The sequence below is a fragment of the Salmo salar genome, chromosome 23, assembly GCF_965601325.2.
Source record: "Salmo salar chromosome 23, fSalSal1, whole genome shotgun sequence".
Lineage (NCBI taxonomy): Eukaryota > Metazoa > Chordata > Actinopteri > Salmoniformes > Salmonidae > Salmo > Salmo salar.
The window spans coordinates 1,848,201-1,863,627 of NC_138313.1; the positions used below are offsets into that span (position 1 = coordinate 1,848,201).

At 42.6% G+C, this 15,427-nt stretch overlaps 1 protein-coding gene across 1 annotated transcript; it reads left to right on the forward strand.

Moving 5' to 3' along the window:
• The first annotated feature begins 1,948 nt into the window (after positions 1-1,948).
• On the forward strand, positions 1,949-14,874 carry LOC106583886 (V-type proton ATPase 16 kDa proteolipid subunit c). Its single transcript, XM_014168511.3, has 3 exons — positions 1,949-2,187; positions 13,008-13,191; positions 13,522-14,874. The coding sequence occupies exons 1-3, from the start codon at positions 2,115-2,117 to the stop codon at positions 13,724-13,726; spliced, it is 462 nt and encodes a 153-aa protein (XP_014023986.1). The 5' UTR covers positions 1,949-2,114; the 3' UTR covers positions 13,727-14,874.
• Positions 14,875-15,427: the final 553 nt, after the last annotated feature.

Here is a 15,427-nt window from a genome sequence, read left to right on the forward strand (position 1 = left end):
AGGTGTAGGCAAAACCATGAACAAATAGGTAAACTGTGATATGATTAAAGAGTTAATCAGGGTGATTTTTCCACAAATAGATCCACAATCCATAGGTATGGCTGTACAGTGAAATAAGTATGCCCCCAATGCAATTCTAAAGTCTAATACATCCAGTGTGATTTCAACAGCTTTTTGTCAAATGAACAAATTGTTTTTTGATTTTATATAACATTTCAACCTCGTTTAGCATGATCTATTCAATTATGGCATAATTACATTTGTATTAATTTGCATCACTGTCAATGACATACTTTTATTTTCAAGGCTAACCGCAAAGTCCATTATTGTGGCTAGCTTCACATAGATGGCCCGACCACCATTATCAAATAAGAACTGCTTTATAAATGAGGGTTATTTTAGTTGATGACACCTAGCTAATTGAATAGATCATGCTAAACGAGGTTGAAATGTTGTTATATAAAATCAACAAAAGACAATTTGTTCATTTGACAAAAAGCTGTTGAAATCACACTGGATGTATTAGACTTTAGAATTGCATTGGGGGCATACTTATTTCACTGTACAGCCTTACCTATGGATTGTGGATCAGTCTACTCAGTGACAGTCTACTCAGTGACACCCAGAGAACCATTAGCGTCATAGCTCTTATTGCAGGACTCTGAAACAACTGTGAATTGAGCCACATTTATTGTCAACCCATGTCTATTGAACACCATTCCTGAGGAAAAACAATACTGCGTGGATGTTTTGGAGTCTGATAACTCTGAGGAGGACGTTGGGAAAAAATATATTGGGGATTGAGTAGACTGATACCTGATAAGAGAATTATCTAATAAAGGTAAATGAATCAATAAACCATGATGAATTATTAGTCATACAGCATGGTTAATGAATAATCAATGTAATGATCAATGTAGGGATCGATTAGTCTGATTAGTTCCGGAAAGTCCAGGAACCACTGGAGAGGGAAAGAAATGTGTGTATGCAATTAGTATAGAGAGATAGAGAAGCAGATGGTCAAGGGAGTAAAACCTCAGAGAGCTCCTAACCTTGGAGGAAAGGAACAGGCTGAGCCAGAAGGTGATAAACAGTGTGAGAAGTTTATGGGGGTTGCAGGTCACCAACGGATTGTGTGTAAATGCATGTGCGTAAGTAAGCAAGAACTATATAATGACTGTTTTGCTATCCTGACGCCAGAACGTTCTCATGAATAAAGCTACAGAAACCTTTTGCAGAAAGCTGAGTCCTTGCCTAATTATTTTAACCCATTGTCTTACAAACCTTGGGCATTAGTCAAGGCGAATTGATTATTGATTATTATCATCAAGATATTAAATTCCTTTAACAATACCCCATTTCATTGATCCCCAATCCTTAGGTAAAGCTGTAGAGTGCAATATGAATGTCAATACACCACACAATAGGCTGACTGGGGAGGTGATTTCACAGTCACAGTCCCGCGATAAGAGCTACAACACTAATATTTGTGTAAACTCTTCACAGTTGTGTTCTGTGGGTGTCACCGAGTAGACTGGTAACCCATTTCATTGCTTCACATTCCAACCTTGTTTAACATGATCTAGTCTAAACATGGCATAATTCCACAAATTGTAACCTTCTGCATCACTTTCATATCTTTTTTTGACATGCAAAGACCCAAACGGTGTTCCATTGCGGCACATCCCCTCCCACAACCAGGCAAGCATGAATAGACCACAGACAGCCTTCAGCGGACCATACCATTATGACTACAAAATTAGGGATATCATCTAATTTATTTGATGAAATTATAAACAAAGAAGTTCTACCTTTCTTTGCAACAAATTATATTATTTGTATTCTCACGCGAACGAAATGGACATGACACGCAGGATATTTTGGACACCCCTACATCGACATAATGGGACATGGCCAGTGGAATGATCATGTGACATTTCCCGTTTCGCCATTTTCTACCGCTACACCAGTGTTCCTGTGAAGAGGTGGCTTTTTCGGGTGTCGTCCCTGTGCTGTACCAAAGGGCCTTGCAATTGAGTGTTGAGAATCGACAGAAACGTTAACGTTTTTTTTTTTAAAAGGACGTTTGTGCGCTTTTCCCTGAACGCGTAAGAATGTCGTCAGAAAGTCCCGAATACTCCCCTTTCTTCGCAGTGATGGGAGCCTCTGCGGCTATGGTCTTCAGCGGTAACGTTAACTATCACAACACCCTCGTTCAGTCATATGTCTCATGCCTCGTTCAATCATAAGGGGTGTGTGGGTCGTATTACTCTCGGCCGAAATGTCTACTACTAAGGAATGTTGTGTTGATTATGGAGCGGGCAAGTCAAAAAAGCCAAGAGGATGCGGTTGCTTGTTAGATAACTGGCTATCATACCTGTCATGTGAGGGGGTAGGTATTCGGACTGGAGATTTCCATCGTAACAGATGACGTTTCCATTGACGTAATAAGCTGGCCAATTTCTATTGATACAGTTTGATATAGGTATTTTTGTGTTAACTGGAGACATCCAATTCGATACTTTAAATAACGATGGTTGGTAATCGTGTCGACTAGCAACAAGATGCCTATCTGCTAATCAGCTAATCAGCTTGCTCACCTGGGCTGCTCAACCACAGAACAATGAGCCAGATGTTTCACCATACATCTGAAGCACCCGGTTGCATTTCCATTCGCCACCAAAAATGGTTATTTTTATTTATTTTATTTAACCTTTATTTTACAGATGAGCCCAGAATTACATAACTTACACACATCGATGTAAATACAAAATGCAAGCAGAAAGGACATGGTCATAAAAAAAAAACACATTCATCACTAATAAAGTCCTCAATCAGCCTCCTGAATTGCACCAAAACATTTTGAAGATTGTTTCACAAATAAGGTCAAATCAAATTTCATTTGTCACATGTGCCGAATACAACAGGTGTAGACCTTACAGATGGTACTAACCGTGCCCTTACAAGCCCTTAACCAACAATGTAGTTTTAAGAAAAAGGGGGGGGGAAAGAAATAACATAACAGTAGCGAGCAACAATAAAATAACAGTAGCGAGGCTATATATAGGGGGTTCTGGTACAGAGTCAATGTGCGGGGGCACTAGTTTGAGGTAATATAAACATGTAGGTAGAGGTAAAGTGACTATGCATGGATAATAAACAGATTAGCAGCAGCGTAAAACTGGGGGGTGGGTTTGGGACAATGCAAATAGTCCGGGTAGCCATTTGATTAACTGTTCAAGAGACTTTTTGCTTGAGGGTAGAAGCTGCTATGCCTTTTTGACCAAGACTTGGTGCTCCAGTACCACTTGCCGTGCGGTAGCAGAGAGAACAGTCTATGGCTATGGTGGCTGGAGTCCTTGGCAATTTTTTGGGCCTTCCTCTGACACCGCCTGGTATAGAGGTCCTGGATGGCAGGAAGCTTGGCCCCAGTGATGTACTACACTTTGAAGTGCCTTGCGGTCGGAGGCCGAGCAGTTGCCATACCAGGCAGTGATGCAACCAGTCAGAATGCTCTCGATGGTACAGCTGTAGAACCTTTTGAGAATCTGAGGACCCATGCCAAATCTTTTCAGTCTCCTGAGGGGGAATAGATTTTGTCGTGCCCTCTTCACGACTGTGTTGGTGTGCTTGGACCATGTTAGTTTGTTGATGTGGACACCATGGAACTTGAAGCTCTCAACCTGCTCCAGTACAGCCCCGTCGATGAGAATGGGGGCGTGCTCGGTCCTTCTTTTCCTGTAGTCCACAATCATCTCCTTTGTCTTGATCACGTTGAGGGAGAGGTTGTTGTCCTGGCACCACACGGCCAGGTCTCTGACTTCCTCCCTATAGGCTGTCTCTCGTTGTCAGTGATCACTGTTGTCACCTGCAAACTTAATGAAGGTGTTGGAGTCTTGCTTGGCCAATTGTAACACACAAACTGTATCTCCCGTCATAAGCAGAACAAGTTTCATGGTGGATGTTGCCTAACGCATGATTTCAGACCATGTTCATGGAAATCAACTTAAAAAGTTATTTCAGGTAACACACAAACTGTCCCCTGTTGCATGCAGCACTAGTTGCATGGTTGATATTGACTAAAACATGATTTTAGACCATGTTCATGGAAAGTGTTTTAAGAATGTTTATTTGCAACTCAGTGTCTCCCTTCAAATACTAAACTAGTGGAATTGTGGGAGTTGCCTAACAATTGATTTTAGACCATGTTCATGGAAATCAGCCTAAGTTATTTCAGGATAGACAAACAATTGTAACACAAACTGTGTCTCCCGACATATGCTGAACGAGTTGCATTGTGGATTCTCTGCTGTTATGTTTTGGAAGAACCTAACCATTTAGCTAGATAGCTAACTAGCTACTAAATTTGCAAATCAAATGCACAACTGCAGAGCATTTACCACATTTTAGACAATTAATTTGATATAAGATATCTAGCTGGCAAACATTTAGTTGTTTACTGTAACTCGATCACCTGCCGCGTGCTGCACAACAGTGAGTGACTCACAAGGCTCCGGTCTCTCGTCGCTGTGTGCTTGTAAACAACAACCACCACGTGACTACCGGTAAGCTTCATAATGAAAAATTATGTGACGGATGAAATGAAGAACGCAATGTTCTTCATCTCCTAACGTTTTGCAAAAGTTGAGTGCGGTATTTACTTAAAAAGTAGCTACAAATATTCAACTGTATAGTTTCAATGGTATTGACACAGTAAGACTGAGTGACTGACAAGCCATCTTCTAATGCAGCACCTGACTAGCCATATTCAATCAATAGCCTAGATGGTGCTAAATTCATTCGAGTTAGGGTACCCTCTTCATTTGATCAGATCTGTGTCATTCATTTCCTCTCCGTTGGTAGAGCATGGCGCTTGCAATGCCAGGGTTGTGGGTTCGCTTCCCACGGGTGGCCAGTACGAAAAAGTATGAAAATGTATCTACTCACTAATGTAAGTCGCTCTGGATAATGTAAATGTAAACTACAGCGTTTTATTTGCCAAGGTCAGCGATTAAATATTGTCGCATTAACCGAAAAAAGGCCTTTATAAGACTACACCAGAGATGGTTCATAACGTTGCCCTTCTGTCGCGTTCAAAACAACTGGCAACTCTGAAATCTCTGACTTCCAAGCGTTCAAGACAACTGTGAACTCTTAAAAATAATTTTGGAACGGTCGTCCAACTCGGAATTCCAAGTCGGAAACTCTGGCATCTTTCTAGAGCTCCGACTTTCGACATCATGATTTTACCTTGTTCTTTTCTGAGTTCCCAGTTGTCTTGAAAGCACCTTTCATACTGGCTTTGACTCCACTCTCCAGAACCAGTCATTCACCCGCAGTCATATGACTCACAAGCTTAGACAGCCAGGGACTTTCCACCCATGCATACCTCGCCTGAACTGTGTGCGCGCAGTGAAGTTAACCTCTATGGGCTAGGTGGGACGCTAGCGTGCCACCCGTGGTGCACTCCATCAACAGCAGGTGCATTTCAAGAGCGGCAAATTTGAATCCAAATAAATGTCAAAATTCAAATTTTTCAAACATACAACTATTTTACACCCTTTGAAAGATAAACATCTCCTTAATCTAACCACGTTTTACGATTTCAAAAAGGTTTTACGGCGAAAGCATAAATTTAGAGTATGTTAGGACAGTACATTTACAAGAGTTGTGTGTAATGTTTTGTCAAGTCAAAGACAGGGTCACCAAAACCATAAAACCAGCTAAAATGATGCACTAACCTTTTACAATCTCCATCAGATGACACTCCTAGGACATTATGTTAGACAATGCATGCATTTTTAGTTCTATCAAGTTCATATTTATATCCAAAAACAGCGTTTTACTATGGCATTGATGTTGAGGAAATCGTTTCCTCCAATAACCGGCAGTCAAGTCAGCGTCACAAATTAAATAATTAAAATTAGAAAACATTGGTAAAATATTATATTGTCATTTAAAGAATTATAGATTTACATCTCTTGAACGCAATCAACTTGCCAGATTTAAAAATAACCTTACTGGGAAATCACACTTTGCAATAATCTGAGCACTGCGCCCAGAGAAATACGCGTTGCGATACAGACTAGACGTCATGTTGGGGAGATCTAAAATCGAAAATACTATGTAAATAATCCATTACCTTTGATTCTCTTCATCAGATGTCACTTCCAGGTATCACAGGTCCATAACGAATGTAGTTTTGTTCAAAAAAGCTCATCATTTATGTCAAAAAATCTCCGTCTTGTTAGCACATGATCTAAGCCAGCCGGACTTCTCGTCATGAACGAGGGGAAAAAATATATTTACGTTCGTTCAAACATGTCAAACGTTGTATAGCATAAATCATTAGGGCCTTTTTTAACCAGAACATGAATAATATTCAAGGTGGACGAATGCATACTCTTTTATAACGTATTGGAACGAGGGTACCCAACATGAACTCGCGCGCCAGGTGTCTAATGGGACATCATCGTTCCATGGCTCTTGTTCGGTCAGATCTCCCTCCAGAAGACTCAAAACACTTTGTAAAGGCTGGTGACATCTAGTGGAAGCAATAGGAAGTGCCAAAATATTCCTCAGCCCCTGTGTTTTTCAATGGGATAGGTTTAAAGGTAATACAACACATCAGGTATCCACTTCCTGTCAGAAAATGTCTCAGGGTTTTGCCTGCCAAATGAGTTCTGTTATACTCACAGACACCATTCAAACAGTTTTAGAAACTTTAGAGTGTTTTCTATCCATATATAGTAAGTATATGCATATTCTAGTTACTGGGTAGGATTAGTAACCAGATTAAATCGGGTACATTTTTTTTATCCAGACGTGCAAATGCTGCCCCCTAGCCCTAACAGGATAAAGATGACTTTCTCGGAGAATCCGCAAGCGGTTTCGAAGACAGCTGAATGTGGATAGCTTAGCCTCAGAGCCTTCATGAGCAAAATATTTGTATAACTTACCCAAGATAAGACCACATCCTGTCGTTTCCAATGGGAGAAAATTAATCAGTGGGTAGAACAAGCAAGGAGGTGGGCAGAGCCAAGCATGAGCTAGGGTGATCCTATTGGCACATTCTAGCATGTATTTGCATATTTCTGTTAAGGAATGCATACTCTGAAGTGAAGATGTGAAACAACTCAATTCGCCCTTGCACTCCTAAACAACGCAATCTTTTTAAACTGGCAAAGGGTAAACCTCTACAAAACTTAAGTCCACTGTTCATAACATATTATAGTTTGAGGAACAGAAAACTGTATTGAGATCAAATGTTTCATCAATGAGAAAATTAGCAGGAAGTCGTCCAACATCCATCTTCTCCCTCTGCCCGCCACTGGGCTTCCTTTCATCATTTTAGGACGTTAAAGGATGTTGCTCTAGGTGGTCAGTCCACCTCACAGGAGCAACATAACAGCCACAAACTCACTGAGACAAATCAGGCGCACCTTTAGACCTGCATTCGGTGGCGCCACACAGACTGGCGAACAGCCAGCAACACTTCCCCCCCACACCACTTCTCTCCCAAGAACTGCATGCAGATTCACTGAGCTATGCCCAAGCTGTACAGTCAGAGAGGCCCCATGCAGAGTTTGGAGCGTCGCTGGCCACACTGCCCTCCACACTACCCTCTTCAATTCCCCCTACAACCTCCCTCCCATGCTACCAGACCAGGCCCGCCTCAGCAAAGCTCTACCAGACCTGCCCCATCACAGCCCAGCTCTACACAGCTACGACCACTACCTTAGGGTCTAGAAAAACACTGTTGAGGGTAGTGCACCACATGATGCAGTACCATTCACATCATCAGTCCTCATATGCTGAATGTTTGGAGCTTCGCCAGCCACACTGCCCTCCTCAATTCTCCCCACAACCTCCCTCCCAGGCTAGTTTTAGTTACCCTCCCTACTCCCAACCCCAGGACAGGCCTGGGACACTCCTCCCCCCCCCCATTGCAGCCCCAACCCTGCAACAGGATTCCACACCAAGGCCTCCTGTGAATACTCAGAATGGAGAATTGGCAGCCACCAATCCCCTGCAACAGCTCCACTCCCTTGGTGGGAGCTTCATCAGGGTGGACTGAGCTCTGCTAACACTTCTCTCCCAGTTCCCGCCCCAGCCACTACAGCCAGCAACTTGAGGGAGGTCTGTCAAATGCGCAGTCTACTCTGCTCTCAGCTGGTCAGCAAGGGACCTCTGCAGAGTCTCAGCTCACTCAAAAAATAGCTGCAGGTGACCTTATGCCTGTTAGCTCTTATGGGAATGAGCTTAAAATACCCCCTCTGACTTTAAATCACATGTGGGGCTTGGGATAATGCACTTTAAATGTGCAAAGTATGATTTCAAAAGTTGACAATTGACATTTGGGTACAGGACTTGTGTCCTGGTTCTCTCAGAAACATGGTTAAATGGTTCTATATCTGATGATAGACATTGAAGTAAATGATTATAATGTATTTAGATGTGACAGATTACAGAAAGGTGTAAGAGTGGACATATGTCAAATCAAATTTCATTGCATCCCAATCTTTAAATATTTCTGTTCTCAAGAAATGTAAAACACCTGGTTGTAGAGGTGCCCATCAACCAGAATTATGGCTGACCGCAATTAGTCGACTGGTCGATTGTTTGGTCGACCAAGATTTTTTTTAGTTGAGCAAAGGCAAATATACAGTGCATTTGGAAAGTATTCAGACCCCTTGACTTGTTCCACATTTGTTACGTTACAGCCATATTCTAAAATTAATTCAATAGTTTGCCCCCCCACAATCTACACACAATACCCCATAATGACAAAGCAAAAAAACATTTCCATAAGTATTCAGACCCTTTACTCAGTACTTTTTGAAGCACCTTGGGCAGCGATTAACCCTTGGCACACCTGTATTTGGGGAGTTTCTCCCATTCTTCTCTGCAGATCCTCTCAAGTGTTGTCAGGTTGGATGGGGAGGATCGAAGCACAGCTATTTTCAGGTCTCTTCAGAGATGTTTGATCGGGTTCAAGTCCAGGCTCTGGCTGGGCCACTCAAGGACATTCAGAGACTTGTCCCAAAGCCACTCCTGTGTTGTCTTGGCTGTGTGCTTAGGATCGTTGTCCTGTTGGAAGATGAACCTTCGTCCAAGTCTGTGAACCTGAGCAGGTTTTCATCAAGGATCTCTATGTACTTTGCTCAGTTCATCTTTCCATCGATCCTGACTAATCTCCCAGTCCACGCAGCTGAAAAACATCCCCACTGAATGATGCTGCCACCACTATGCTTCACTGTAGGGATGGTGCCAGGTTTCCTGCAGACGTGACACTTGGAATTCAGGCCAAAGAGTTCAATCTTGATTTCATCAGTCCAGAGAATCTTGTTTCTCATAGTCTGAGAGTCCTTTAGGTGCCTTTTGGCAAACTCCAAGTGGGCGTCATGTGCCTTTTACTGAGGAGTGGCTTCCGTCTGGCTACTACCATAAAGGCCTGATTGGTGGAGTGCTGCAGAGATGATTGTCCTCTGGAAGGTTCTCCCATCTCCACAGAGGTACTCTGGAGCTCTGTCAAAGTGACCATCGGGTTCTTGTTCACCTCCCTGACCAAGGCCCTTCTCCCCCGACTGCTCAGTTTGACCGGGCAGCTAGCTCTAGGAAGAGTCTTGCTGGTTCCAAACCTCTTCCATTTTTTGATAATGATGGAGGCCACTGTGTTCTTCGGGACTTTCAATGCTGCAGACATTTTTTGGAACCCTTCCCCAGATCTGTGCCTCGACATAATCCTGTCTCGGAGCTCTACGGACAAGTATTTTGACCTCATGGCTTGATTTTTGCTCAGACATGAACTGTCAACTGTGGGACCTTATATAGACAGGTGTGTGCCTTTCCCAATAATGTCCAATCAATTGAATTTACCACAGATGGACTCCAATCAAGTTGTAGAAACATCTCAAGGATGATCAATGGAAACAGGATGCACCTGAGCTCAATTTCGAGTTTCGTAGCAAAGGATCTGAATACTTAAGGTTTTTCAGTTTTTTTAATACATTTCTAAAAACCTTTTTTTTTTTTTTTCTTTGTCATTATGGGCTATTGTGTGTGTATAGTCGTGGCCAAAAGTTGAGTGACACAAATATTAATTTTCACAAAGTCTGCCTGACTTTGTATGATGGCAATTTGCATATACTCCAGAATGTTATGAAGCGTGATCAGATGAATTTCAATGAATTGCAAACTCCCTCTTTGCCATGCAAATGAACCGCCCAAACCCAGCATGCCCCACGCTGATATTTGTGGAGATGTGAAAAATTGGCTACATGGCTAATTAAAGTACTGTGGATGATAGACTGGTTAAACCGAGTGGCACAGTGGTCTAACACACTGCATCTCAGTGCTAGAGGCGTCACTACAGACAACCTGGTTCAAATCCAGACTGTATCACAACCGGCCGTGATTGGGAGTCCCATAGGGCGGTGCGCAATTGGCCCAGCGTCGTCCGAGTTTGGCCAGTGTAGGCCGTCATTGTAAATAAGAATTTCTTCTTAACTAACTTGCCTAGTTAAATACCAGACTGGCCTCGCCCTTTGGCATTTTTTCACTTCCGTTTGGCTAGGTTAGCTCTACTGCCTTCGGGGTTCAGCACTGCATGGCTATGTCCCCATTATCTCTCATTCAGGGACTAGAATTAACACCTGTCAAATGCGGGTAGATTTTGGCATTGGCAGGTCAAATTCACCAGCCACGTTGGCGGGTGGTCAGTCTCCACAGTGTGAGCATTTCACTTGTATTTGTGAATAGAAATGGTCAAGTATGATCACATTTATGGAAACATTTATTCTGCAGTAGCTATTTTCTAAGTATTTCTGCAGTTTTGTTTCATAGCTGGTAAATGAATTGCAAAAAGTCAAAGAACTACAAAACGTATAGCCTATCCCACCTTGCGCTTCAACACTGCATGTGAAGAGCTGAGTTGAAAGATTCATTTTTAGAAGCGTTGCACACGCATAAGTTGGCCTAATTTACTTGAAACAAAAGTTGACTGAAGTGAGACTTTGTCCTTGTCTCTTGGCTATTTACACTGAACAAAAATATGAACGCAACATGCAATGTTTTGGTCCCATGTTTCATGAGCTGAAATACAAGATCCCAGAAATGTTCCATATGCACAAAAGCTTATTTCTATCAAATGTTGTGCCCAAATGTGTTCATGTCCCTGTTAGTGAGAGGCCACTCTAAAATGTTCACTTTTGTCACAACACAATGCCACAGATGTCTCAGGTTTTGAGGGAGCGTGTAATTGGCCTGCTGACTGCAGGAATGTCCAACAGAGCAGTGGCCAGATAATTCATTGTTAATTTCTCTACCATAAGAATGTATTTTTTACCCTTTTTCTCCCCAATTTTGTGATATCCAATTACGATCTTGTCTCATCGCTGCAAAGGTCGAGTCATACGTCCTCCAAAATATGACCCGCCAAACCGCACTCCTTAACACCTGCCAGCTTAACTCGGAAGCCAGCCGCACCAATGTGTCAGAGGAAACATTGATGACCGAAGTAAGCCTGCATGTGCCTGGCCTGCCACGCCACAAGGAGTCAAGTAAAGCCCACCCCGGCCAAACCATCCCCTAACCCGGACAACGCTGTGCCAATTATGCCCCTCCATATGGGACTTCCGGTTGTGACACAGCCTGGGAACGAACCTGGGTCTGTAGTGACACCTTTAGCACTGCGATTCAGTGCCTTAGGACCACCCACTGGCTCTCCAGTGGGTGGTCCTGGCTCCCAAATGGATGGGCCTATGCCCTCCGAGGCTCCCCTGCCCAGTCATGTGAAATCCATAAATTAGGACCTAATGAATTTATTTCAAACGACTGATTTCCTTCTATGAACTGTAACTCAGTGAAATGTTTGAAATTGTTGCAGTTTTATATTTTTTGTTCAGTATACGTCTCCCATGCCACCATCAAGACAATGCTTTTTTAGGTTTGTGGGAAGTAATGAACAAGTGTACACTTCAGGAGAAAGGAGATATTGGGACACACACCATGTCTTTCTCTGGCTACATCCTGGAGTCTTTCTCTCAGTGGCTCTTTTTTAAAATAGTTATTCCTTAAATCCTCGCATCCTCGCTCCTCACTGAAAGAACTGACCAAGCCATCCTAATGTTTTCACCATAGTTTTCACCATGTTGTTTATACCTGTCAAGTCTTTGCCAATCAGTACAGTTGAAGGGGAGAAGAGGACAGATTTGTTTTTAAAGCAATGAAGGCAGCCATATAGGCTCTCATGAATTTGGGAACCTTTGCAATTACAGAAAGGTGTGAGCCTCAAGAGTTAAAGGGATAGTTTGGGATGTTGGCAATGAAGCCCTTTATCTACTTCCCCAGAGTCAGATGAACTCGTGGATACCATTCTTTTGTTTGTCTCTGCGTTCAGTTTGAAGGGAGTTGTTAACTAGCTTTAACACAATTAAACACAACTAGCATTAGTGCAACGACTGGAATGACTGTTCCCATAGACTTCCAGTCATTGCACTAACACTAGTTAGCATTGGCTCGTGAATGTACCATTAACTAACTTCATACTGGACGCAGAGACATGAACTTGTGGATACCATTTGGATCTGACTCTGGGGAAGTAGATAAAGGGCTTCGTTGACAAAATCACAAACTATCCCATTAAACACACAAAATCCCCAACCTCTTTCTCCACCTTGCACAAACTCCTGAAACCATTGTGATGGGCATTACCAATGTGCTAATGCATTTGTTGATCTATTGAGTTTTCTTCATAGATGTAAAGATTTAAGATGTTTTTCCTAGAGCTACAAAGCGTGAAAAGGGAAGCTTACCTGTGATTGAAAACGGGCTTTGATCAACAAGCGCAAACACTACTGTCAAACTCCATTGGTTTTAATACCCACACGCTCTATAACAATCTAATCTCTCGTTCTCTTTACTTGAAACAATTGTGTTCTGTTGACAAAATAGGATGGTCTTGGAATTCTGTCTTTTTGAAATTCTAAATTCTCCTTCTCCTCCAGCGTTAGGGGCGGCCTATGGCACGGCTAAGAGCGGCACGGGCATCGCTGCCATGTCGGTGATGCGGCCGGAGCTCATCATGAAGTCCATCATTCCTGTGGTCATGGCAGGTATCATCGCCATCTACGGGCTGGTGGTGGCGGTGCTCATCGCCAACAACATTTCAGAGAAAGTCACCCTCTACAAGTAAGAGCTCAGAAATTGACGCTAGTTACCCATTCTCAAGTCTACCGCTAGGCACTGCATGTCTGAAGCGATCTGATTGGTAATATGGTATTGGCTCCACTTGATAGGATTGGTGGATTTTTCACCATTGTTTTTCAGAAGTGTTAGCGATGTCCTACATCTGTAAACTGATGGTCTGCAATCTCTTTGGGATGCTTTGACTGCAATTGTTTTAAATAAATCTTCCTCCCTCCCCATCTCTTTCTCCCTCTCTCCAACACGCATCTCCATCCCAACTTTCTTTCTACCCTCTCTCCATCTCGCTCTATCCCTCACCTCTCTCTCATGTAGGAGTTTCCTCCACTTGGGTGCTGGGCTGAGTGTGGGGCTGAGTGGGCTGGCGGCTGGTTTTGCCATCGGCATTGTGGGCGACGCAGGCGTTCGGGGCACAGCTCAGCAGCCCAGGCTCTTTGTGGGCATGATCCTCATCCTGATCTTCGCAGAGGTCCTAGGGCTCTACGGTCTTATCGTGGCTCTCATCCTCTCCACGAAATAGAGAAAGAAAGAAAAGAACAGTCCTTCTGTCCATCCATGCGTGTACGTTGAGTCAACGCTACGTCATCCATTCCATATATAAACAACTAAGAAATAAAGAACAAATTGTAGAGCATGCCTTTACGCCCGGTTCCAAATCAACTCCCTTTAGCCACTTCTTTCCTAGTGACACTACTTGATGGTCCTTTGTAGATCTAATAGTTTTGAATAAGTGTTAGCAATATGGTAATAGTAAAGCCACATACCTACCTATATTGCTTATTCATGCCTGTCAGATCTACGAGGGAGGCATCTTGAGGTGTTATGCATGGGGTTGCTTTGGGATTGGGCACAGCATGGGGTTGCTTTGGGATTGGGCGGGAAGCGAAAAGCGTCCTCTTATCTCTTTTCATGTACAGTCGTCCTTGAGTCCAGCAGTCAACCCCTTGTAAATGCGCTTTGTAAATGTAGTGACGCGTTCCTCCTGTCCGTGCTTGAGTATCAGTTTACCTCCTTCCTCCCAATTTCCTTTAATTTGTGTGTCTGCTAAATGGCTTTTATTATTCCTTCGTTTTTTTCTGAAGAACTGACTGTTTGGACAAATCATTTTAATTTTTCTGGGGACCATTTTCACATTATAGGACCAAACTAATAAGAGGACATGGATAACTATTTTTTGGTTTGGTTGTTTTTTCACTAATTATTTATGAAGATTTTGAAATGTTAATAAAACTGTTTAAATGGAACAAAGTGTTTATCAAGTGTGTGAGAGAGATATATGTGTATAGCTAGATTAATTGCACTGTGGGTTATTGTTCTAAGTTCTTGGAGTTCCTCTGGATGCATGTATCCAGTTGTTACTATGGAGACTGTCTCTGATGTCCAGATGTGGGAGTTAATGGTGTGTTTGTTTATGGCAGCGGGCATGTAAAAGTGTGGGGCATGTGAATGTGTGTTTTAACTCGAATACATAATTCTCAACACTCATTCGTACCGTTGACCTGTAGTACTGGGGTGTAATCATTACTCCAAATGAAAACTAAACGGAAACCGTTGGGTTTGTAAACAGGTTCCGTTGCAAGACGTAATGAATAAACCCCAGCCGTGTGGTTGCAGATGCTCACTGTCAGGCCTCGTCTAATTTCCAATTAAATCTCAACCTCCAAATGATGTATTTTCTTGCATTATTTAATGATTTTCTGAAGCAATGTTAGAATGGAAGAATAGCTCGCTCTTTGGTTTTTTTGGGGGGGGGGTGGGGGGGTTCAATGCTTTGTTCAAGGATTCAATGGCAGTAAGTAGCACATGGATTTGGATATTGATGCTGTTGCCGCTTTGTTAAGCCATGTTCATGTTTATATAGCAGCACTATAAATAACAGCATTCACAAGCTTCACATGTGCAACTTAGCTATTAGTTGGAGGGAAGAAAATCCCACATGGCAGCAGTTGGTTTGACAAAGTATTGTTTGTCTGTTGCCGGAAAGTAGGTCATGATTGTCAGACAGTACAGTAGGAACACAGAACAATGAGTCAGATATTTCACCGGATGTATTAATGTGAAGCGTCCAGTTGGCGTTTCCTCTCACTACCAAATATGAGGAAGCCCAGTAGAAGGTGGAGCGAGATGGATTTTGACAGAAATTCTGCAAATTTTATCATTGATGAAACATTTGATCGCCATACAGTTTTCTGTTTCCAAAACTAAAATCTGTAACAGAGAG

Bases quoted from the DNA above. Each gene is read 5' to 3' on its own strand.
- LOC106583886 (XM_014168511.3), top strand. From the start codon at position 2,115: ATGTCGTCAGAAAGTCCCGAATACTCCCCTTTCTTCGCAGTGATGGGA. The intron at 2,188-13,007 runs GTAACGTTAACT...CTTCTCCTCCAG, and splicing joins TGCGGCTATGGTCTTCAGCG to CGTTAGGGGCGGCCTATGGC. The intron at 13,192-13,521 runs GTAAGAGCTCAG...TCTCTCATGTAG, and splicing joins GAGAAAGTCACCCTCTACAA to GAGTTTCCTCCACTTGGGTG.